At 55.4% G+C, this 25,089-nt stretch overlaps 2 protein-coding genes across 8 annotated transcripts in view; one reads left to right on the forward strand and one right to left on the reverse strand.

Annotated features, from left to right (window-relative positions):
• Positions 1-12,440, forward strand: part of Evl (Enah/Vasp-like) — a 91,610-nt gene extending 79,170 nt beyond the window's left edge. For 4 of the 5 annotated variants that reach the window (XM_090344819.1, XM_090344815.1, XM_090344817.1 and 1 more), the window contains exons 6-14: positions 1,200-1,429; positions 2,139-2,260; positions 3,746-3,806; positions 5,768-5,831; positions 6,885-6,951; positions 7,048-7,110; positions 9,837-9,903; positions 10,237-10,294; positions 11,958-12,440. In XM_090344819.1, the coding sequence (XP_090200945.1) occupies positions 1,200-1,429; positions 2,139-2,260; positions 3,746-3,806; positions 5,768-5,831; positions 6,885-6,951; positions 7,048-7,110; positions 9,837-9,903; positions 10,237-10,294; positions 11,958-11,995 (770 nt within the window). In that variant the 3' untranslated portion in view covers positions 11,996-12,440. The remainder of the gene's footprint in view (positions 1-1,199; positions 1,430-2,138; positions 2,261-3,745; positions 3,807-5,767; positions 5,832-6,884; positions 6,952-7,047; positions 7,111-9,836; positions 9,904-10,236; positions 10,295-11,957) is intronic. The other variant, XM_090344816.1, reaches the window with a different exon arrangement.
• Positions 12,441-13,515: 1,075 nt separating this feature from the next.
• Positions 13,516-25,089, reverse strand: part of Degs2 (delta 4-desaturase, sphingolipid 2) — a 54,774-nt gene continuing 43,200 nt past the window's right edge. For all 3 annotated transcript variants that reach the window (XM_090344826.1, XM_090344825.1, XM_090344827.1), the window contains 2 exons: positions 15,197-15,939; positions 13,516-13,965 (listed from right to left, as the gene is read on the reverse strand). In XM_090344826.1, coding sequence (XP_090200952.1) covers positions 13,819-13,965; positions 15,197-15,913 — 864 coding nt within the window. In that variant the 5' untranslated portion in view covers positions 15,914-15,939 and the 3' untranslated portion in view covers positions 13,516-13,818. The remainder of the gene's footprint in view (positions 13,966-15,196; positions 15,940-25,089) is intronic.

Genomic DNA, 25,089 nt, shown 5'->3' on the forward strand with positions numbered 1-25,089 from the left:
CTCAAGTCCCTGATTCCAGAGAGCCCACTATCCAGCTTACGAAGACACACACCCTCCCCAACACAAAGTACAGGCCGTGGCCGCAGTAAGCGCAGAGGGCTGGGTCAAAAAGGACTACTCAGGGCAGTGGTCTCCAAGCTTCAGCTCTGAGTGCCAAGAGGAACTGAACCCACCAGAGAAAGGCATTTGCCACTCACTGATAGGCATAGAACTTTCTCATTGCCAAGTACCTGTACATCTCTATCTGCTTAAAATTGTTCAGATATGCTCTCTGAAGTAAGCAGGAAAATATTGTCTAGTTTTACTGATGTGAAAACAGGCTTGCTGGTCTCTGAGCGCCCTGAGCTCATGGGCTGTAGCCTCTCAGTGCCTGTGCCCGCCATTCACGCCTGGTGCACGTTGAGTCCTGCTGGTTCCAGGCCTTCCCCTTGTTCCTCAGTTCTGCTTTGGAGTACACCTGCTGCCTGCCCTGGACTCTGCTTACTTCCGCTGTGGCAAGGGGCTCTCTTTTCTACGCCCAGTCCTCACCCTTGCTTCTCCTTCCTAGCTTAATGCCTGACTTCAAGGAGGGGAAGTTCTCTGAAGAGCTTTCAGCCGAGTGGAGCCCTGCTTCACAGGCACTGCAGCCCCATGAGCCTGCTCCTGGCAGCACTTGTCAGTTTGCCGCAGCCCCTGTTCTGCATCAGTCCGTATGATATGCTAACTTGCCCCACTAACCTGTGTTCACCGTGAGCACAAGGCTGCACGACCTGGCAGCATCGAGGCTCCCACAATATCAGGTGGGGGGGTGGCTGCATGGAAGTATAATGGGCCCAGCGCTGACCCCCTATCCCCTCCCCCTGCCCCAGTACTTCTCGAGGAGCAACTTCCAGTGATTCTAGCATAGTGCTGAGTACTTAGAAGTAACTTTCTCTCTCACTGGGGGAGACTGGCTGGAGCAAGAGGAGGTTCATTGAGCTCAAGGAATGTTTAGCACTTGTGTGATGTTGAGTCCATCTGGGCCCCAGATGCTAAATAGACCCAGAACAGGGCGTAATTGTGTCAGGCCAAGTTCATTCCATGGGGGCTTCCTGGAAAAAGCAAGCCTTGATTGACCTCGTCAATTTGCAGTCCAGGCTGTCCTCTGTCCTTCCTGGGGACCAAAGGGGGACCAGCAGGCTGGGCAGCAACTGCAACCCCCTTCCCCAATTGTGTTTCAGGGCCCATTCTCCCACCAGGACATCCCTCATCTGCAGCCAGCGCCCCACTCTCCTGTACTGGGCCTCCACCCCCGCCCCCGCCCCCAGTCCCACCTCCACCCACAGGGGCCACTCCCCCACCACCACCACCCCTGCCAGCCGGAGGAGCCCAGGGGGCCAGCCACGACGAGAGTTCTGCATCAGGACTGGCTGCTGCCCTGGCCGGGGCCAAGCTGAGGAGGGTACAGCGGGTAAGAGTCCAGGCTCTGTGGGCAGGTTGGTCTCTTACTCTTCAGAGCTTCTATGCCATGCCATCAGATGCCGTCTTTGATATGCCAAGAACCAGCCTACCCCAGCTCTAGCTGACTTGTGCCAGTTGCACTGAAAGAGGTCCATAGGGCAGTGCTTTGTAAATGCTAAGGTGCCTTACATTGAACCGTTACTGTCCTCCCCTTCACCTTCAGAAGTGGAGCACACAGATCTTCCTCTACAGATGAGGAAACTGAGGCACAGTACAGTTAAACAACCTGTTCAAGTCATGCAGTTTATAAATTGCGATTTGGACTCAGGCTCCATGTCTTCCAAGTCCTTGGCTTTCCACTGCTCTAATTGTCTCCCAACTGTCCCAGCCTCCCTCCGCCCCCGCCAGGCCTTCCTTCCCCATGTGTATGCTCTTGGCAGTGCCTCGATGTGGGTCACTTTAGTTTGGTTCTTTCCCACGGAACTGTGCCTTCCCCCTCTCCTAATGTTGCCGCGGGTGCTAGTAAGGGCACTGGCTCAAGCCTGTACACCCGGGAGAGTGACCTGTTCCCTGGGTTGGGGATGTAGTTAGAGGGCCCAGCCTGACAGGGCACTGCTGCGGGGAGAGTCATTGGTGTACACCCTGCTTCCCCTGGGCGAGGGGCTGCCGTCTCTCCTGCCACCACACCACCGGCTGAGACATGTCTCCTTTATCCTCAGCCAGAAGATGTGTCTGGAGGCTCTAGTCCTAGCGGGACCTCGAAGTCTGATGCCAACCGGGCGAGCAGTGGGGGTGGCGGCGGAGGCCTCATGGAGGAGATGAACAAGCTGCTGGCCAAGAGGTGTGTCCTCATCACCAGTCTGAGGAACCCAGGGGCCCTCGGCAGCTCATGGAGTGATCCTTTGTCACCAGATTTAGCCAAGAAAGTGATAGCGTAGCTTCAGTGTTTCCCAGTCGAGGAGTTCATCTGAGGCCTGAAGCTAGACTTCTAAACTTCTCTTCCTTTTGAGTGTTCCACGATTTAATGGAGCCTTTGCTGTGTGCCAGTCCTGTTCTGATAGGGCCAGATCTGGAGATCAATTCAGAGATGCACTGGGGGTGAGGGAACCCAGCGGGAAGAGGGAGGGCCTGCATTTGGGACTACCTGTACAGCCATGTCACCTAGCTTTCTGCGGCTCATCGTGGAGGCTGCAGGAGAGGAGTGGTGAAATGGCAAGAGCCCAGGTGCTACTCTGAAGACATGAGGAGTGGAAGTTTCCTTTGTGTCATGTTTGGCTCTGAGCCTTCAGGGCCATCCACATTTCCAACCATATCAGGTATAGCTCCAGCCTGCCTGTGGCCACCAGTCTGGCTCTTCTCTCCATAGAGGAAATATGAGCAGGTGGAGAGATGGTGTGGCTCTTCTCAGAGAGGTGCAAAGCTTGCGTTTTTCCTTCTTTTCCTTCCCTCTGTTCCGACACCAGGAATGTGCTAACCCAGAGTGACTTGAGCTGTTGGTGAACCAGGTACCAGAAGGATAGGAGCAGACTCTTGCCAGAACATGCTCTGTTGTGTGAATAAAGCACATGGCACAGAGGAGCCAGGCCTGTTTCCTCAGCCCCCATTGCTTCTTAGTCTCCTGGCATTCCTGGCATCCTGGCTACCTCCCAGGCCACCCAGCCTGAGTGACCTCTGTGCTGCAGTTGCGCGCTGTTGTCCTGATCACTGAGGGAGGCTCTGTGGAATAGAGTGAGGAGGCCAAGGCCCCGGGCAGGGCAGCCTGGGCTCTTGCACAGAAGACAGGCCTCGCGTGAGGGAGCGGTGGGGCGATACACACACCTCACTGGGGCTGGGCAGACAGTAATCGCCCAGACCTAGATACCTTCACAAGGCAGTGAGTGCAGTCCTGGGAGGGATCTCGAGGAGGCACCCGAGGAGGGTCCTTCCTTCACCCCTGGAAGAGCTTGTGAGGCCAAGGGAGGTTCCTTCAGGTAAAACAGCAGAAGGGTAGAGCCGTGTTCAGGCAGGCACCTAGGAAGGCTGAGAAGCTGCTGTGCTGAGGACCGGACAGGGAAGAGAGGGCCCAGAGCTAAAGCCGGAAGGGCCTCATCTAAAGGTAGAAGGTGGGGGCACCAAGCTATCAAGTGGAAGGCCTTCAGTTCCAACCCCAGTGCTACTGAAACACACTTGAGTGTACTTGTACACACACACACACACACACATACACGCACACACAGTGCAATGTATTTTGAAAAACACACTATCAACACCTTGCCTGAGGGATCGCGTGTGTCCAACACGAAGGCAGCCAGGGGCTGATTTGTGTCTTTTTCCTCCCTGTGTTTAGGAGAAAAGCAGCCTCCCAGACAGATAAGCCCGCTGACAGAAAAGAAGATGAGAGCCAAACGGTAGGCACTTCCTCACCACCCACTCCTGAGGCTGCCCCCAGCATAAGCAAAGCTACCAGCTTTGGACGTGCATGGTGCTGTACTTCACTGGCTTGTGGGGCAAGGCAGGAGGTTCTCTCCCACTCCTCCCAGCATTCTGTGTAGCAGACAGAGCCCAGTCCTTGGAGCTGCAGCCCTGCATAGGAGATGGGCTGGGTAGAAAGGCCAGAACCACTGGGAAGTTCTGAGAGGAGCCTAGAGCTCTCAGGGTCCACCTCCCGTGTACCCCAGGGTGCTCAGACACACTGTCCTCAGCAAGGGACTTGGGGGTCGGAGTGCTGCTATAACAGGATTCTGGGCGTCGCTGGGATGGGTTTTATTTTTGTGTTATTCCTCTTGAGTTCACTGAGTACATGGGACTATCTGGTGAGCCCGGGGGAAGGGGGGGATGTATCCTGGAACTCCAGGCTCTTCTCGTTGGTGGGCATCCTGGAGGCTAGCATGCTAGCACAGCACTCACATCAGGGCATTCAGGGCAGTCTGTTCCTCTTGGTAAGCACTAGTAAGTTCAATCTCAGGTTTAAGTGCACCTCAGTGGCAGAATGAGAGAGAACACAGGGGCCAGGGAGCCCACCGCATCCTCCCCATCAAGTCAGCCAGGGAGGGGCCCAGGCTCTCCTCACGTTGTCTTGTGTGGCTACGCTGGGCCTGACCCACTGCACTTCCCCTGCCTCTGCCAACCAGCTTTGCTCAGCCTGCACTTGTATAGGAACCCTGATCCCAGAGCCAGCCTCCCGGACCCCAAGCCCAGGAAGACCCCTTCACACAATCTGGCTCTTCACCTAGGGTGCTTCTTAGCCCTACACACCGGCAGGATGCCAGGCAGACACCCTCTCCTGCCAGATCACAGACCAGAGGCCCAAGCTGGACCCTCTCAGCCACCATGGCGGGCACCCACGACAGGGTACTTACATGCTTCAGGAGCAGACAGCCACATTCCCTGGGGCAGCTGCAGTGCCCTTAGGTTGGTGCTGCCATTTCATAGTTGGCTGCTGACAGCCCCAGCTTCTCAAGCCACAGAAGAGGATCTCACAACTGAGGGATTCTGAAGCCCTCGACCCTAAGATGGAGCTCTCTCACTCATATTCCATCTTTTCCTCCTTTTTCCTTTTGCCCACCCCTCCCCCATCTCATATGACTTTTTGTCTGTTTTTCAAGCACAGTCTTCTAGGCAGCATATGCCCTTTATATGTCCTTGAACTCAAGATTGATCCTTATGCATCAGCCTTCCTATTGGCTGGGATGATGGGCATATGCACCACCACCAGCTGCCTCTTCTTTTTTAATAGGTCCTAGTCCCTGCAGCTTGTGTCTGTCTGTATCCTTCATGCCTCCAAAACATAGTCTCCTGCAGAAGCACCGTACAAGTACTAAGTGGAAAGACACATTGATGGCCAACTTATACCTTTTTTTACTTTCAGTATTTTCTGAATTCTATTCAGTGAATTATAGTAATGGAGGAAAAAAATGTATATTATATAAAAGAAGAAAGGAGCCCCAAAACTGGAGTCATGGGTGACACATGGGTGATCTTGCTGGCTGGTAGCCAGTTACATAACCACTCCAAGGACGAATTCTACCCCCATGAAAATGCTAGCCCAGGGCTCCCCAGGGTCATAGGCTGCGTGGCTGATAGGTGGGTGGTGCACAGCCTCTTTCCCAGTGAGAAGTCTGTGTGACAATGCAAGTAGGCCTGGACTGGACTGAGGGCTGAGGGAAGCTCTGCTGTCCTCTGGCTACCTCTTCCTGTGGAAGCACTGTGAACAGTGAACACAGCTCAGTGAACCCAGCCAGATTTGGGGAGTTTGTTATTTGATGTGAGACGTGTATGTTGAGATGATTTGGGATTAGGTTTGTAAATGATCCTGCCCCACGCCAAGCGGCCTTTCCAAGCAGACTAAGAACACTTTTTCCTATTTTAGGAAGAGCCTAACACATCCCCATCTCCAGGGACCCGAGCCTCCAGCCAGCCACCCAGCTCCTCAGGTAAGAGGTGCCTGCCCACTGAGGCCAGAGGTCATAGAAGCAGAACACAAGGACTCTTGGGGGAAGCTTATCTGATCCAAGTAGCTCACTTTACATGCGTGACTGAGAGGGCCAGTCCTCAGAAGCCCAGCTTCAGAGACTGCCCAGGCCTCTCCCAGGAGACCAGACAGCCAGCCAAGAGGCTGAGCAGAAGCACAAGAAGTGCCTGAACAACTGGCTGTCAAGCCAACCCTGTCCCCAGGACCACCCAAAGGAGGCCAATTGCCTGACAGGATCCAAGCATGCTGGAGATTACTGCTGGGGCTTGGGCTTGGATGGGTCTGGTGCGCAGAAGGAATGTCTGTTTGCTGTGAAGGCTTTTTTCTGCAATACTGGGGTTCAAACCCAGAGCCTCATGATAGGCAAGCACCCTACCACTAAGCAAACCCCTGACCTAAGAAAAAGGTCTAATGTCAGGATTCATGTTTCCAGTGCAATGCCAACTTAACCAGATGATAAAAGGTCACTAGTCAATCTAGTTCCACCAGAAACCCAGCCCCTGCCCTGCCCTGGTCATTCCAGATAGCTGCAGCAGAGGGGAGATGGTTAGGATAGTGATTAGATTTAGTAGTGGGAGAAGTGATCTATAATATCTGAAAAACCCTCTAGTCCTAATCATTTCAGATCTAGGACACCCAGCCTAAACCACCTAACCTGTGTCAGTTCTACAGTCCCAGTGGATCTAGCTACTGCAGAGCAGGTGGGAGGGGGGCAGACCCACTCACCCTGAGACTGAGGAGTCACTGACTCCATTGACTGTGCTCCATGGAGAACCTCGCCATGGCTAGAGAACATGAAACCCCACCTCAAGTCATGGAATGTAGAGTTGAAGATGGGGTGACCACGGGCTCGTGTTCAACCCTAGAGGGGTGCCTTGGGCCAGAGGAGCCAGATTATAGCTCCGCTCTGAGCTCAGCTCCCTCAGAATAGACAGGCACCTTCAGAGGGTGGGGCTGGCATGGCCCTGCACCCTCAGCTCTGTGGCTCTTCATGATGCACGCAATGGATCAACAGAGGCTGGCCGGAAGCCCTGGGAGCGGAGCAGCTCGGTGGAGAAGCCTGTGTCCTCACTGCTGTCCAGGTGAGCTGCCCTGTGGAGGTTCATGAGGTGACCTGGTGGGCAGAGGCGGGGCACTGGTGCACAGGTTCACATGTCTGTTTCATTCCATTGCCCTAGAACCCCGTCAGTGGCAAAGAGCCCCGAAGCTAAGAGCCCCCTTCAGTCGCAGCCTCACTCTAGGTACCGAACAACCCTCCTGCCTTCATATCTCCTGGCTCGGAGCCTGCTCTATTCCCTATCCCTGACTAACAACCAACCCAGCCCTGTCTCACACCCTGGCATTAACAGCTTGCTCTGGGAAGGGTGGCCTGTTCTCAGAGCAGGGACTGGGGAGCTGGAAAGACTTCGCTATCGATTGAGTGGGCTTCTCCTTCCTCCTCCCTATAAAGGGGAAACCAAGGGCCAGGACAGAGTTGGCATCTGGGGAGGCAGGCAAGTGGTGGCACACAGGCTGGTCGAGCTGGCTCTAGGCAGCTATGTAGACAGCTGGCACGAGGAACTCGTTGGCCACAGCTGCTGCCCTCAGCCCTTACCCAGCATTTCACCCCTTCAGTCTGGTCTTGGCCCACTTCCTCTGTCTGCAGCACACCTTGCCAGTCTTCCCACCCAGCCTTTGACCATGCTTCCCAAACCAAAAGCTTATGGGACAGCAGGTAGAACATTTCAGAAAGTTTGCCCAAAAAGTCAGAGACAAACAGTCCACAGTAATGAAGACAGGTGTGCCCGAACTACAGGGGACTTCAGAACCTACCAAGCAATGTCTCCAGTCTCCACTTTTTTTTGTTTGTAAGCAGCTCCTAGCCAGGCGCAGTGGCTCATGCCTATAATCCTAGCTGCTCAGGAGGCTGAGATCTGAGGACCGTGGTTCAAAGCCAGCCCAGGCACTAAAGAATGTGAGATTCTTATCTCCAGTTAATCACTAGAAAACAGGAAGTGGCCACTGTGGCTCAAGGGGTAGGGCCGTAGCCTTGAACTGAAGAACTCAAGGACAGCACCCAGGCCCAGAGTCCAAGCCCCACAACTGAAAGAAAAAGAAAACAAAAAAAGCAGCTCTTGTCAGGTGCTAGTGACTCACACCTGTAATCCTAGTTACTCAAGAGGCTGAGCTGAGGATCGAAATCAGAGTCAGCCTGAGCAGGAAAATCTATGAGACTTATTTCCAGTGAACCATCAGAAAGCCAGAAGTAGGGCTGTGGCTCAAAGTGGAAGAGTGGTAACCTTGAGCTGAAGAGCTCAGGACAGCCCCCAGGCCCAGGGTCCAAGCAGCTCTTGTCCCAGAGCACAGTGTGGACAGTCTTGCAGAGGACTAGCAGGCCTGGTTATAGTGGATGTGGGTGGACAGCGAGCAGTGTCATGGCCAGCCAGGGATAGTCCTGCCCCGTGGAACATCAGGGAGTCCTCAGCCACTGTGAAGAAGGCACGGAGGGCCATGTGGTGGCCACACATAGCGGCCTGAGGAAAGGGGCTGGATGGGGATGGGGCCTGCTATGTGGGGGATTAGCGGGACAGCCTCCAAACCTAAGGGACAGAGGGAATGATGCCCTGAGCCCTAACCACCCTGGCACGTTCAGAGAGAAGCCAGTGTAGTGTTGTGTTCTGTTCAGGAAGCTTGAGTACTTCGGAGCTCACAATAGCTCTAAGAGGAAAGGTGACCCAGGTCGACCAGAGGCCAGCCCACAGTCTGGAGGCGGCTGGCCTTGCCTGCTACTTCACACACTTGGCTGCCGTGCTCTAGTGCCTTTTCTTGCACGGGAGCATTATCGGGACTCTTCCCACTTGGAATGAGGTCTCTTTAGTGAAGGATGCCAGTCTCAGGAGGCATGGGGTGCCAGTCACTTTGCCAAAGCACATGAGTGCTCATCACAGTCATCTTGTTGGGTACAGTGGGAGAGGCGGGGTGGCTAGCCCAGCTTCCCCCAGGTATGCTAAGCCACAGCCTGCAACCTGAAGGGAAGGCCTCACCCGATTCAGAACCACTCAGGATCCTAAGTTCATCTCCAGAGGATATTGGGTGGGGGGGGCAGTGTATCTAGGGCACTACGTTCATCATCCACACTCCTCAGCTGCAGGGCACTTGGCTGCTTCACCAGCCAGTCCTAATCTGGGTAACTCCTTTGCAGCCAGGCTGGCCCTGCCCAGTGAATGTGTGCATGTCCCTGGCACTCCCGCTCTACCTGACTAGGGCAGTTTGTTTCCCTGGCACTGTAGGGCTCAGCAACCATTCTCTCAATGGTATTCTGAAAGACCCAACAGTTAGACAAGTATTGGGCTGAGATTTTCCAGGGAGGTCGAAATTCAAGTCAGTTGACCTTAGTTCTCAACCTTTCACATGAATGGGACTGGGAGACAGTGAAGGAACAGAAGCTCCTGTGTGAAAGGAAAAGTACACATTACCTGAGTCATGTCATTGTGATTCCTCTGAATACTCCCTCAATAATAACAGGTAAATAATGATCACAATAATAATAAAAAAAAAAAAAAGACAGAAATTGGCCAGGTTCTGCCAAAGAAAGACCTGCCTTGAAAGAGCAAACACAAGTCCCAGGACTTGTACTGAAGGCGTGAGCTACAGGCCTTTCCAGCCAGCCCAGGAATCTGCTCCGGGGTGGGGCTGAGCTTCGTGGTGTGCGTGCATAGTACCAGGAGTAAGAAGCCCACGCCAAGGAAGCTTCTGGTAGCTGCTCCCTCCAAGGAGGCAGTGGGGGCTCGGAGCTGCCTCCTGTCCCTCAAGTCAGAAGACAGCTCCTTGCCAGCCTCCACTCCCAACTCTTGGGCTGGGAAATGTAGTCTCTGTGTCTGTGGAGAGGGTGCTCACATCCATCAAGCCCTGGAAGTGGCCCAGGAAGGTCCAGGGAGAGGCAGCCCAAAGCCCTGCTGCCCTCTCCACATTGCCTTTCCTCTCCCAGGGTGAAGCCTGCTGGGAGTGTGAATGATGTGGCCCTGGATGCCTTCGACCTGGACCGGATGAAACAGGTGAGTGTCCCTCCCTCGGTCGCAAGCGTCTGTGGTCAATGTACACAGCATGCCAAATCGGGTACACATTTGACTGCCCCACAGGCAGGAAGCCAATGGTTAGAAAATTGGACACAAGCCCATCCTTGCACCATCCAGAACAGAGGCAGCTGTGCCTTTCTGGGGGTTCCCCTCCCCTGGGCAGCCGTGGTGTTAGCGTGGACCTGGGTGACAGCGAAAGCGGGGTTTCCAGAAGGGCTGAGAACCGAGTGGGAGTCCTCCAGACATCCGTCCTGTGGATACTATCCCCAGCCCCCGCCCACCCCGGCTGTCACTGGATCCTCTGCCCCGCAGGAGATCCTGGAGGAGGTAGTTCGTGAGCTTCACAAGGTGAAAGAAGAAATCATTGATGGTGAGTGGGACCACACTGGCCTGGGTACAGCCCGGGCTGCTACCAGCAGGGCTTCAAAACAAGGAGGCTACCTCAGAGTGGCATCTGGCCAGGCAGTCTGCAGTTTGAGTCGTCTTCCCACCCGCCCTAATCCCTAGCTGTGAAAACAGGCTCAGGAAAGTCAAATGACCTAGCTAAGAATACGTGCCTCCCTGAGGATGTGCCTCCCTGAGGATGTGCTTTGAGCCTGAGGTCCCCCACCCATTTCCTCCAAGAGGGAAATCGGTGAGCATCTTCTGAGTTTCTTCTGTTGCCTTTCTCATCCATTGCCTTTCTCATCCCCCCACCCCCAGTGACAGGCCTCAGAGCTGTGATAGGATTCCTGTTTCTCAGAGGTGTCAGGTTCACAGCTCGCATGATCCTGTGCGGGAGAGGGGCATAGTGCTTCCCCCACGAAAGAGACTCTGGCTGTAGAGAGCAAAGCTGTGGCCCACACATCCTATCCATGCTTCCGGACCTACCAGAGCCTCTGAGGGAGCCAGCTCAGATCTGCAGCCAGAGGAAAGGGAAGGTTTGGGCAGGGCTGGCTTGTCCAGGCACAGGCAACAGTCACCCATCCCCCTTACCCCTGACTCCAGAGGAGAGCCCATCCCCCCAGGGGGATGGAGCTGGGAACCAGCTCCCAGGCCTCCTCCCCCAACCTGGCACACCATTGCTAGCCAGAGCAACAAGTCCCTGTCAGTTAGTTGGGCTATGAATCAGGCAGGGCAGGAGAGATGGCATTAATGAAGGAGGAGAGTGAGCCAGCTAGAGCCACCTGGCAGATATCGGGACTTTCTTTTGAGCATCCCCAGCCTAGGAATGCTTTCTTCTAGGCCAGAGCCAAGTCAGAGCCCAGTTCAGGCCAGAGGCAGGGCTGCCAGCCAGATGGCTCTGTGGAAGCCAGCCAGGAGGAAAGCCTATGGTAGGAGCCATGGGTCCCCTGGTCTGTCACTGCCTGTGAGCCCTGTGGCTCTCCTGCAGCCAAGAATCCACAGGAAGGTTGGCCAGTGCCTGCTCCCAAAACACCTCTCCCTTGATAGTGGCCACCCCCTGCCTCCTGGTGGCTGCAGCCTCCAGAGATCTTTCTGGAGCAGGATAGGGGAAGCCCTGAGGGCCGGAGAGCATGGAGGGGGTGGGAGGGAAGTGTGGGAGTGGGCAGGACAAGTTTAGGGAGAGGCTGGGAGAGAGCAGGAAAAGGCTGTAGAGAAAGCCCTGCCCTTCTACAGGCTCTGTGCCACCACACAGCAGAGCCCATCCTCCCCTGTATCAGGGAAGGTCTCACAGGGACTCCAGGCAGACCTAGATGCCCACCTGTGCAGACCTGACCTGTGCGTCCAGGCAGGCCGGTGCTCACCTCCTACAGCTGCTCTGAGCCTCCCTAACCCCGCTAGCACCCCTCTGACAGGGACTGGCACAAACCAACCACGAGACCCACTAGAGCTGTCATTTCCCCAGAGGTATGTGCCAGGCTACACAGGGCTGGGCACAGAGAGAGAGGGAGGGAGGGAGCACAGACTGGGTTAAGGTGCTTCTAGGAGTCCAATCAGGGGAGGACAAATGGCAGACAGGTTGGCAGCGGAGCTCAGGGGCAGGAGGTAGTGGTCACTGCTGCTCTGAGCTCCCTCTCCCGTCTCGCCCTCAGCCATCAGGCAGGAGCTGAGTGGGATCAGCACCACATAAGGCGGCCACCAGCCATGGAGGACGGCGAGGGGCTCTGAGGCCCCGGGCCTCCTGACACACGGAAGGCTCACCTCCCGCTGAGATGTGCTTCGTGTAAGCGTCTCAACCTGTGATAAAATAGCAAAATGAGGAACAGAGTTCAACTCCTGGATTTTTTTAGCTTCTACCTGACACAGAACACCAGGTCTATTCTTTTTTGTATTTTATATTTGCTTATTTAAGTGTATGTTTTTTGGTTTATAGAGAGGACACCTTGTCACCTGTTCCATTAGATGGTTTTTCGAGTTTCTTCCTAGGTGACAGTGCTGGCACCTGAGCTAGCAGTGAGCCGATGGCATGGCGTGGCCTTCCCACGCAGCCCTGCCCCCCGGCACCATGTTAACAGTCTGTCCACACAGTGCGTGTTCTGTCCACACAGTAATAAACCGTTTCCAGTCCACACACAGGTCCTGGCTCTGGCTCTCCTTTTGTCTTGCTAGCTCCTGGATGCCCTGTGAGCCTTCGCCCGAGAATTGATCACGGTCCCAGGGGACAGAGCTGATGTCTGCACACAGCTCAGCTGCTGCAGGTCACTGGCTGACCACTGGCATTCCCTAGCCCAGCCCTCTGCCCTTCAGTCTGGCCAGATGCTCCCATCAGGAAGAGAAGCTGAGAGCCCCAGCTCTAAGTGGGCTGGCCAGGGTACCAGGTCCACAGCTTGACAGCCTCTGCTTCAGGGCACCTAGGGCTTCATGCCCTGCTCTAGACCTCCTCTACATGGCATCCTACTCTTAAGAACCGCCCTTGAGCCCAGGCTGGCTGGTGGTAAGGCTTGGACTTGGCCCTTGGGCTGTCTTTGGGGAAGGGCACTGGGACACACCCAGGAGCTCCCAAGGTCAGGGTCAGGCGTGGCAAGTGCTTCTGGGCTCTTCCCATCTGCTGGACTGGCCTGTGTTCATAGGGAGGGGCTGCCCGCCTCAGTTCCAAGTCCTGTCTCAGAATCTTCTGTGCTGTGGCACTAGTCAAGGACTTGGGGGCATAGCACCAGAGGTGCCTCCCCTGCACAGAACCCTGCAGCCTTCCCTTTCCTAGGTCAGTGCCAGCCCTGCCGCCTCCACCCGTGGCACTCATCATTGACCAACTCTGCCCTCAGCCCTGGGTCAGGGCTGTGATGACCCCTGCACAGCTGGCCTGCGCCCAGCCCTTTCTGACAGGGAGGGACTCACTTAGCACCTCACTGCTGCCTGTCCACTCTGGACACCAACCCCAGCCCAGATCCCGAAGGCTACCCCGCTGACCAGAGGCTGCTGACCAGAGGCTGCCTGCTGTTGGGCCCAAGGGCTTCTGCAGAACTTGGAATGAGGGACTACCAGCTGCTCCCAGAACGTCCCAGGTATGGAGGGACCTTCTACCCATGATCCTAGAGGCCACCATTCATTCTGGGCAGAGCCCTCAGGAGTTGGAGCTGCCTCACATCCTGGCAGCCCAAACTCCAGCCAAGACTACCCCTCAGAAGCACAGCGTACTGAGCACAAAGCTGAATTTAATCTGGGGCCCGAGAACAGCAGAGAAGCCAGTGCCGTAGAGGCCACAGGCTCGGAGCACTGACCACAGTTGGGCAGAGCCAGGCTTCGCCCAGAGAGGCTTAGAAGAGTCCAGGTAAGTCTGTGCAGATGGGACTGCTCCGGGCCTCTGGCTGCTTTGGTGGGCAAAGCTATGATGGCAACTCCTGGGGCTCAGCAGGACCAGAAGTAGCCTAGGGGCGTGAACCAGCACAGCCAGACCAATTCTGGGGCACGCAGGGTGAGGGCCACAGTGCTGAGCTGGCAGAGGGGCAGGCAGCTTCACAGGCGGTCTTCTGCCAGCTTGTACACCCGCTTCACCCTGGCATAGGGCCCCAGGGAGTCCTCAAACACAAAGTCCCAGAGCACCTTCACCCACGAGTGGTGCTGCGGCAGGTGGTCATAGTACTCGGGCGCAATCTTCCGCACCTGTGGAGAGGGGCCAAGGTCAGGGCCGCGCCTCAGCCAGCATGCCCGGTGTCGCCCGCCCCCACCGCTTACACCCCTCCACTGCTCAGGTGCCCTGAAGCTGCTGCCGGGGTTCCCCCTGCCATATTGGGGGGTCCAGTCTTGTGCGAAGGCTGGGAAGACAATGAATGGTCCGAGTCCCTCCCACAAGTGGAAGTGGAGTTTAAAACTCAGTCACTTCTTCATCCAAGGCTGAGGAGGAGCCACGGGCACCTCCCACCATCTCCTGCAGACTTCCAAGACACAGCCGGCCTGCACCCCACTCCCAAGCCCCAAGCTGCAGCTCCCAACAGTGATTCTCAGCCAGCTCCTCACCACATCTTCCTCTCTGCCTGCAGCCCAGTGCCCCTGCCAGCACCTCCCCACATCTTCCTCTCTGCCTGCAGCCCAGTGCCCCTGCCAGCACCTCCCCCCCCCCCCCCGCTCCCGTGGCTTCCCCACTGGAGAGAGCAGGATGAGAGATGGCAGCCGGGCACCAGCAGGCAGCCATCTCTCCCATCACTGGCTGTAACCATAGATGCTCTTGATGGCTGCTGGGTCCACACTCTGGCACTGCATTGCCTCCCCACAAATGCCTCCCTTCTCCCAGTGTCCCCTTGTTCTCTGTCCAGGGGGGAGGGCTTGTGGGTGGGGCCAGCACAGGGGGTCTTGGAACCATTACTAGAGATGAGTTTGCAGTGATGCACACCCCCAGGCACCCAGCCTCCCCGTGGTGGCCTCCTCTGCCCCTGTACTGCACATCTGTGCAGCGGCCAGATCCATGGAAGGGTCAGACCTGACTGGGTGATGGCTGGGGGCACCCCTGTTTTTCCTCCCCTTTCCTCCTTTCCCTCACTCCGTCACTCCAGGTCCCTGGAGCTCAAGCCAGGCCCCTAGGTTACCAGAGCAAGGCCAGCTCTGGGCTGAAGTCCCTATTGTGACACAAAAAAGCACGAATCAGGAGCCGGGAGAGAGAAGTCTTCACAGGTGTGCAGTACTCCTCGAACAGTGCCTGTGCTTCCCTTATGAAACCAAGCGCTCTGGATTCAGCCTCATTCTCCAGCCAGGCACAGGCCTGGGTTCCATGAAGGAGGAGAGGGAAAGCCCGGGGACTAGGAGGGATAGTAGCCCCTGGCCAGTTCCAAAAGGAAAAAGCAAGCTCCGCCGCCGCCCTGGGCCCCTCATCCCTGCCGGGCCCCCCCCACACACATACCAGAGGCAGGTTGCAGCCCGGGATGCTGGGGAAGTCGTGGTGCTCCATGTGGTAGCCCACGTTGAAGGTGATCCAGTTCAGGGGGCCGTAGTAGGAGTAGGTCTCGTAGCCCTTCATGAACATGTAATGCTCTGCTACGAAGTGGCCTGAGATGGGGTGCAGACCCAGGCCCAGGAGGGTGCTCGCCAAGAGGTAGACCATGGGTTTTATCCCCCAGAGGACAAAGATGGCGCCGTCCACCGCCAGCTGCACCAGGGTGTTGAGAATCTCCATGCCGGAAATCGCCTTGGGGTTCACATAGAGCGGCCGCAGTGAGTAGACAAAGGGCTGCAGCACGAGCCACATCAGCTTGCGGGCTGGCGTGCAGAAGAACCAGCCCTCCAGGTGCGTGGGTATGTCCACGTCCAGCCCGTCCCCGCCCAGGTAGCGGTGGTGGTCCACGTGGTACTTCTTGAAGGCGGTGGCATAGGGCAGGCCGATGGGCAGGTTGGCGAAGATGGCAAACCAGCGGTTGTAGGCAGGGCAGCTCGTGCCGAAGGCGGTATTGTGCGAGATGTCGTGGATGGCTAGGGTCAGAGAGTGGTTCACGCAGCCACCAAACACATAGGCCCAGAACACAAGCCAGCGCCATGCCAGCCCACGCACCAGCCAGCAGGCCAGCAGCTGGGACAGCACCATCCCTAGCACTGTCCACTTGATCCGTGGGTCTGGCCGCATCAGAGCCTTGATGGCCGGGTACTTGGCTGCAGGAGAAAAAAGGGAGCCAAGTGAGGCCAGGCACATTGCCTCTTCCTCCTTCCATTTGGCCTTCTGCCATCTGCCGTCCTGCCATCTTCCCTTCCCCCATCGTCGTCCCCCAGGCAGAGCCCTGGAAATCACTCAGCTCTTACCCAGTGCCACACCTACCCCCTCAAGTTCTTCTGATAACCTGACACTGGCCGCTCACACTACTCTGCAACTGAGGAATCCTCTGCAATCTGAGGATCATTTCCAGTCAGCTCAAAGACTCATCTCCAGTTCACCACCCAAAAGGTGGTGACCCAAAAGGTAAAGACCCAGTACTGGCACAAGAAAAGAAAACATGGACTGCCCAACAACCTGCAACAAGCCCCCCCCCCCCCGCTCCCACCACCTGGAGAGACGCCTCAGACTGTGTGCAGGGTCAATTGCCAAGAGTAAATCAAGACCATGTGACTACAGGTCCCAGCAAGAGGCAGCCACAGCTGCATGTATACATCAGATAAGCTTAGAACTCGCCAAAGCAGGACCCCAAATTCCTCACGCATCTGGGGGTGGCCAAGGAAGGAGAATGTAAAGAGGTCTGGCTTTACCTCAAGTGTTTCAGTTCTTAAAACAAGAAATGCAGGAAATACGATAAAACACTGAGCTCTTTGCTCCTGGAGGCAAGTATTTGTTACGGTATCTTTTGTACTTTTCTGTATTTTGTTTTGCAGACAATGCTAGTGGAAGTGAGCCAAGCTACTCATGTTGGCCAGAGCAGCTGCCTTACTGAGGCAGGTTGTACTGGTGTTGGGGGCTGGGCCTGGTGGGACAGCTGTGCCTTCTAGAGCCTGGTAGCTGCTCCTAGGAGGAGCTTGCAGGTTGTAAAAACAGGACAGGAGCCCCTCATGTACCCAGAGAGACAGCACCGTATCCCCTGACTCCCACAGAGGTGGAGCCAGCTGTGCAGATGGAGAAACCGAGGCTAGCAGGGCAGGGACTCATCACACAGCACCCTGGGTCACCCTCCCCAGGACTCCCAGCCCCCAAGCCAACCAGTCAGGCTAAGGTAGACTCCCCCACCATGTGTGCGTACACACACGAGCGGGTGTGAGCATGTATGTGTGTGTGTTGCAGTTTGAACTAAGTCTTAAGATCTTCCTGAACATTCAAAGCTGGAGCTCTACGCCTTGAGCAACACCTCCACTTCTGCTTTTATACTGGTTAACTGGAGATAAGAGATTTTTCACATCTGTCTGCCTAGGCTAGCTCCAAATCCTGTCCTCCAATCTCAGCCTCCTGAGTAGGTAGGATTACAAGTGTAAGCCCACTGGCACCTGGTCTGGCTCCCCTTCTGTGCCCAGGGTGGCCCTTCTCCCCTCCGCTCACAAGACACAGCGTGGCTAAGTTGTGCAGGAACTCGGAGGCCAGACAATGCAGCTAGGGCTTATCCTTAGCCAACAAGAGACGACAAGCTTCATCCTCTGGTCTCTCCAGCAACTGAAGACAAACGGTGATACCAGAGGTGACAGCAGGGTGAGGCCCAGGCCTGAGACACGTCCGCCCGAGTAGCCCTATTGGAAGGATATCCCCAAGGCCTGGGAGGGGCTGGGCAGGAAGTCGCTTCATCTACAGCCACTGGCCATGTCTTCCCAGGAAGACCTCCGAGCCTTTGCCTTCACCTGCAGCTACAGCCTAAAGCTCCACACCAAGTGAGCAGCAGCCTGAGAACACCCAGCAAGTGGCTCGATGGGCCTCATCCACCAAACAGCGCCAATGCCAGGTCCAGCAAGAAGGCAAACAACTCAAGTCAAAAATGGCTCAAAGTGCTAGCCTTGAGCAAAAGAGCTCAGGGACAGGGCCCAGGCTCTAAGTTCAAGCCCCATAACAAAATATATATATATATATATATAATATATGTATGTATCTCCCCATGACAAAAAATATATATATATAATATATGTATGTGGGAATGGTTGTTCATTCCTGTAATCCCAGCACTTGGGAGGAGGAGATAGTAGAATTTGGATTCAAGGCTGACCCTAGGCAGAAGCTTGAGTCCCTTACTATGAGAAATATCCAAAGCAGAAGGGCTGCCTAACAAATGCAAAGATATAAATTCAAACCCTAGTACACAACAGTGTGTCAACAGACATGTTCAAAGAAATAGAACCAACAAACAGTAAGATGCTCAGCATCTTACCGTGAACAAACCAAATCCAACATCAAATCAAAACCACTTCTTTGGCTTGGCCACTGAGCCAGGCCTCTAGCCCCTCTTTTGGTGGTGGCTTAATTTTAAATAGGGTTTTGCTCTCTGTCCAGGAATACACCTGGACTGTGATCCACCTGTTTTAGGCTTTTCATCACAGCTAGAGTGACAGGTGTATATTATCACATCAGCTTATTGATGATTCATCATGATCTCATGAACTTTTCCACTGGAACAGACCTTGAGCTTCCCACATCTCAGCCTCCCTCGTAGCTAGGGTGACATGCATGAGCCACCAGCATCCAACCAAGCCCAGGACTTGAAGGGCAGCCTAGACAGTAGAGAAAGCATTTGGATAATACACACACACACAGACACTCACATCCAGCTTCAGGGCATCTGGCATCAAACCCAAACCCAGTGTTGTGTGGTCTTCAGCATGATGTTGAAATAAACTATGGAGGCAAAGTTTACGTCAAGCTGTCAAAGGTGTTCACAGAAGTTCCTGGTCAATAGGATGCTTTGGGGAAAGGTGCCGTAGATAATGGTGATGGAGTATCTGATGATGTGACTTCGGGCTCTGTGCACTTTGCTTCACCACAGCCAGATGTGTGGGAAAGCCTAGCTGGTGAGAGGAAACCTGGCTAGCTCCAGGTTACCCTCCAGGCACTGGGACAAGGACACCCATTTTCAAGATGGAAGAGGGCAGTTTCACATCTGTGGTGAAAAGAATAACTGGCCCACATCCTAATCCTAGAACCTGTGCCCTCTGTCGGTGACAAGGCAGGAAAACATGAGGGGCAGGCGGCACACAGTCTGCTGCTCAGAGCACCTGAGATAGACACCAAAGGTCATGGCTGCAAGAGGGTGGCTGGAAAGGAGGAGCCAGGGCTGTGACCTGAGACAGACTGCTCCTGCCAGAGCTGCCAGCGGACGCAGAACAAAGAGCTGCAGAAACCATGTGCAGCCCTCCAGAGGCCAGGAGAGATGAGGAAATGGACTCGAGCCTCTGAAGAGATGAAGCCTATCAACCAGCTTCAGCCAGCTATCTCCCTGAAGTGGACTTACCTCTCAGCAAGTGCACAGAGCCCAGTGGGACTCAGCCCAGCCTCTGAGGGCCCCGCTGCCCACCAGTCCTGGAGGGGAACATGGGAACCCCAGCATCCCCTCTCCAGGCTCGGCAGGGCGTGGCTCACAGGGGCAGGCAGAGGCCTGGGCAATGCTGAGGTAGCTGGTGCCCCCAGTGTGGTGGAGGGAAGGGGGCGGGATCAGGCCTCACCCCAGCTTGTTGCCTCCCCAGCAGAGGCCAGAGTCCATGGGAACACCTAAGAGGAGAGCCTTTGTGCTGCCTGGAAAGACTGTGGAGACACTGGGGAGCAGACCTAGGCCCATGACAATGTCAAGGAAGTCACAGGTAAAATTCCTGTACCTGTGCATATGTGGTGATCAGGGGGAGACAGGGGATGCTCCCTTTCATGCTTTGACTCGTGGCGTCCCTAGGGCAATGACCAGCTCCTTCCCTGTCCATGCCCACCAGCAGCCTCACTAGAGCGAGCCACTGGCTTGAAGCGGCATGTGGCCCCTGCTACCCCTTGGAAGAAGGCCAAGCCTTGGGACATGGGCAGGGCTGGCCACACCTGTGTCAATCAAGCTCTGGGCGGAAAAGCCCCAACCTTAGCCCCTAGAGATAAGAGCAGCCTGTGACCTTGCACGGTGCCTCTTGCTAATGCCATCTGTTGAACACAGATGCAAGTCCTGTCTACAGGGTAGGCTGTGGAAGCAAATCAGGATTCACATGGGCACCCCTCCCACCTGCACTGGCCTTGCTCAGAGAACGCTCCCCCTCCCCTGCCCAGCAGCCCCGCTGACCTCCTCATCCCTTCACCTCAGAGGACACACACACTACATGGAAAGACAGTGCCCTTTCCCCACCCCTCCAGCCTCTCTGACCACCTAATGGGGCCACAGAGCCCCTGGAATCTCAGAGCAGCCACAGGGTGCATTCCTGTAAGTCTCCAGCTCAGCCTGGTCCACACTGGCTGTCTGTCCAGGAGCCCCACCCCAGCCTGCTGCCTCATGTGGGAACTGGGCCAAGGATTTAAATCCCCCTAGGCTGCAGAGAGCCAGATAAGGGTCCAAACCTATGAAGCAAGCACTCCATAACCTGAGTGGTCGCTGTGGTTACTGCATCCAGCTTTCTGTCTGAGGGAACCATCCCTTCCTGAGGGAGCGAGGCCTCTGCTCACAGCCACAGAGAGACCCAGGTCCCAACCATCATACTGGAGGCCACTGACAGATGGGCCAGGTGGACGTCAGCCAGCTGTCAAGGTGGTGTGACCCCTGAAGAAGGGACAGACAAGAGCCCTGAGGTGACCTGCCTAAGGACACCATCTATAGCCGAGGGCCTGGGGTCCTGGCACCCCTGGGGTTTCCAGCAGCCCCTGGAGCTGAGTCCACAGGAAGGAGAAGGAGCCTTGCCCACAGTGCATGTTCCAAAGGCCTTGAGGTGCTCCCAAAAGACTCACAGAACAGCTTGCAGCACTTAGAATCCAATGGGGTCTGGAAGCAGCTCAGGTAAAGCCCTCACTGTGCTTCCAGGGGAGTCCCTAGAAAGGCCCGGTCAGCTGCTCTGAGCCCAGGTGAAGTCACCCCAACAACACCTGGGTCGGTGGACTCCCCAAGTCCCTCAACTCTCACAGAACTGCCAACACCCATCACTTCCAGACTTCGGAGCGGCCAGCACTTGCTCAGAACGTACGCCAAGCCTTCACTCGTCCAGCTGCTTGGGGTCCAGCAGGATCAGGACCAAAAGACAGGCCAGAAGCCCACTGGGTTGGGCAGATCACAGGGAGATAGTGAGAGCCATCTACAGCAGCAAGGCAAGGTGGCTCAGGGCAGGCCGGGGACGGCAGCAGAAGCAGCCTGGAAGCAGGCAGGCCAGCTGTGTGTATGACAGGAAAGGGGAGAAGAATGAAGGATAAACAGAAGCAGCCGTGGCCCTCACTGGACACTACTGAAAATGAACTACACAACTTATGGGTGGGGATGGGAGGGAGAATCTGGGAGAGAGCAAGGGAAGAGGTGAACTGTCCACAAAGAAACGCACTTTCCGCCTGGCTTAGGTAACTGTAGCCCTCTATAGTTCTTTTTTTTTTTTTTTTTGCCAGTCCCGGACTTGAGTTCAAGGCCAGAGCGCTATCTTGGGCTTTCTAAGGCTAGAGCTCTACCACTTGAGCCACAGCACCACTTCTAGCTTGTTCTATGTAGATGGTACCGAGGAATGGAACCCAGGTCTTGGTGCACACTAGGTGAGCACTCTACCACTAGGCCACACTCCAGGCCCACAATGTAAATTTTTTAAGAAACTGGGAAGAATGATGTGGCAGAGGCGGAAAGGGATCCTGCCTGGCAGTCGAGCCCTCTTCCAGGAGCTAAAGGAAAGGCAACAGGCAACAGGTAACAAGTGAACCAGGACCCTCTGGGGCCATGGCCAGGAGTTGTGTCTCCCCCAGGCCCCGGGAGGAGTTGGGAAGCCCAAGAAAAAGACATGAACCCCCTTTCTACAGACATCAGAAACTGTGGCTGGCTAAGCTCTGAAGAACATAGTTCTAAGCTAGCCCATACAGGAAAGTATGGCAGACTCTTATCTCCAATAAACTAGGAGGGAAGGAAGGAAGGAAGGAAAGAACGGTGGGTCAGAAATGGAGCTGGGGCTCAACTGGTAAAGCACTAGCCTTGAGCAAAAGAAGCACAAGAACAGTGCCCAGATCCTAAGCTCAAGTTCCAATACCTGCACAACACAACGCAAAATGAAATCCCAGGCCCATGTGTGCCCGGTTCCATGCTGCGTAGACTACCAGGCAGACCCAGCTTAGCTGCCTATGCCCTTCTATGGGTGCCCTACTAACCTAAGGTGGTGTGAGATTCCCAAGCAGGCCTCCAGGCAAGATGGCATTGCATGAATGCCATGAGGGCGAGATCTCTCCTGGGGTTTGTGTGGAGAAGGGGAGCCTGTGCCAAGTGGAACCAAAGACAAACGTTCATGCAAATAATTTCCCAACAGAGGCTCCCAGGTGAGGCCCAAGGCAGCTAGACACATGTCCATGGACTCTAGCCATAGCTTGAACTCTCTGTGTCCAGGCAAGACAGGCAGGAGGGTGTGAAGGCCCAAGGAGGACCTGATGACACTTAGCGAAGTCAACGGCACCAAGATTTGAACTCAGCCCCAAATTCAGGCCTGCACAATGCTGGATAGCCCCTGTGCCTTCCAGGCCCACCAATACCCAACACACGGTAAGGTGTCTTCTCTGCTCGGAAAGTGATGCCGCCACCTCCCCCCATCTCAGAGATGAAGAAACAGCCCCCACCAGCGGGAGAGGCGCGTGCTGATGTCCACTGGGCCTCCATAAAGGAAGAGATGCCACCCTGCAGTTGCTGCACCCCAGGAGCCAGTGCCAAGACTGCTGTGTGTCCTTGGGCAAAGTGCTGCTCTCTCCTGCCTGCTCGAAGGCAATGGCTCTGACAGGCCCCAAGGCTGCAGCATGCGGAGCTGGGGTCTCCCCTGGGGACACCTGGCCATTGATATTGGCAGAGGAGGAGGCAGCTGAAGCGTGAGGCCTGGTGGGACACCATGAAGCAGTCCACTGTCCCAGAGAGCAGGATCACCAGACGCCCGAGCAGATGTGGTCAGCTCAGTCACTCTCTAGCTCCCATGGATATACTTGATCTTGTCCAGCATCCTCCCGAGACATCAGATTTGCCATGGTGTGTGTGTGTGTGTGTGTGTGTGTGTGTGTGTGTGTGTGTGTGTGTGTGTGTGTGTGTGTGTGTGTGTGTGTGTGTGTGTGTGTGTGTTAGATGCCAAGCAGGGCGATGCTGCCTTTTACCTGCACAAGCAGCAGACCGTCACTTACACCCTACACCAGAACCCCTGGCCAGCCGCAGGCTATGCTGCAGTCCCACGTCCCCAGGGACTGGCAGTGACATGGGTCACTCCTGCTAGCGAGCCATGACTTCTCCTCATTTCTAGACTCTACTCAGGAGGCTGAGCGCAAGCACAAAACAGTTATTCTGTGGACCCGGGCAGTGGCTTTCTCTACCACCACCACCACCCCCCAACGCCACTCCTGCATCTCACAGGTTTCCCAGCTCCCACCACCAAGCTGCTTCCCGCCCACAGCAGGAAGTAGTTGGATGGGCTCTCTGTCCTTCCCCTTCACCAGGGTCTCACTAGCCCTTCTTCATCAAGACCCCCAATGTCCTCTTGATCCCCGCCCCCCACCTGCCTTCCTCCAGCTCCGCTCAGTCCTAATGCTGTGGGGCTGTCTTCCAAGCTCCGTTCACACCTTGGTTCTGAGCCAAAAGGCCATCTTAGCCCTGGTGCATGGAAAAGGTACTCTAGGGACTCTGTTCAACACAGGAAATGCACACAGTGGTCCAAAGTGCCTTTAAGAGTCCCTGCCTCCTCCAGGCCACTTGCTAAACCTGCTTCTCACTCTGGTGACAAATACGTGCTGAAGGTCCCTACAGATTCTGCTGACGACAGAGGTGGTGGAGCAGGCCAGCCTGCAGGAATGCTGCCATGGCCAAAGACAACCAGGAGAGAGACACAGCAGGCTAGACACTCAGTTGGACGGGGCTGCTCAAGTGGAATGGGGGGAGGGAACAGCTCGAAGACTGATGGAAATATTATAAAACTGAGTTATGAACCCTACTGAAAAGCACCGGACCATGCCCCTCACATGAACAATTGCATGGCACACTAATCACACTGCAATAAGGCTGTTAAAAATTAAAGGAGGAACATGGAGTCAGGTACAGAGGCCAGGACTCAGGAGAAAAGGGGTGCAGGTGTAAGGGAGCCTATGTGAGGAGCAGAGAATGCTGGTCCTTTTGTACCAGCACAACCACAGCAGCCAAGCCCTGGGTGTGGCTGGGTGAGATCCTGTTGCCACCTCACCACCAGACAACGTGAACGGGTGGCTTTCCTCCACAGGGAGTCAAGACCGAGAAAGGCCTGTGAAACAAAGAAGACTACAAAGATGAAGATGAAGTAGCAGAATCCAGAGAAGGAGAAGCAGGAGGAGGGGAAGGAGGAAGAAGAAGGCTCCAACTTGACAAAGGACAAAATGGCTTTGTTCTGCTCCTCAGTGTCCCTCGAAAGTTCCCTGTGTGATGAGGCAGGGGAAGTGGCCTGATGAGATCTGTGGGCTCCCTCACCCCTTCTGCCACATGAGGACACAGCGAGAAGACACCATCTGGGGGATGGGAAGGTAGCCTAGCACGATGCCCTGGGTTCGATTCCTCAGCGCCACATAAACAGAAGACACCATCTGTGAGGAAGGAAGGAGATTGCAAAGGCTTTGGGAAGTATCTGCTGCCTCCATCCTGCCAACTTGTGAGGTGGCACAGGAGCAGTGAGCCAGCCGCCTGAGCATCGTGTGACAACCTGCCGCAGAATGACGCCTGGGGCTAGAGGAAGACCTGCTCCATCCTGAGGGAGAACAAGAAAGTTCACTGGGGATGGCGGCCGCATGCAGGTCCCGGGGGCTGACAGACCTATAGTGGAAGCCTCTCCCTGTTCCGCCTCAGACTGCACTGCACACGGTAGCTGGACCTGGCCCTCTGGAAGTATTTACAGAGAGCCAGTGGTTGTACCAGCATGATAGTGTGTGTGTGTGTGTGTGTGTGTGTGTGTATGCACACATGCCATGTGCTTCTGGAGAGCATTTCTTTGGAAATACTATATAAGCTGAGATCTAAAAGATGCACATGAAATGGATGAAGGAGGGACAAGAAAAGAGAATTCTAGAAGAGGTGGTGGGGGGAGAGACAGCTCAGTGGTAGAACATTTGCCTTGCATGTGCCAGGCCCAGGTTTCTGTCTCCAGCCTGAGGGAATAAGAACACTAACCAAATGCCAATGGCTCACACCTGCAATCCCCACCACCGAGGAGACAGAT

Source organism: Megascapheus bottae, chromosome 14, assembly GCF_031878675.1.
Source record: "Megascapheus bottae isolate mThoBot1 chromosome 14, mThoBot2.hap1, whole genome shotgun sequence".
In the NCBI taxonomy this organism is placed as follows: Eukaryota; Metazoa; Chordata; class Mammalia; order Rodentia; family Geomyidae; genus Megascapheus; species Megascapheus bottae.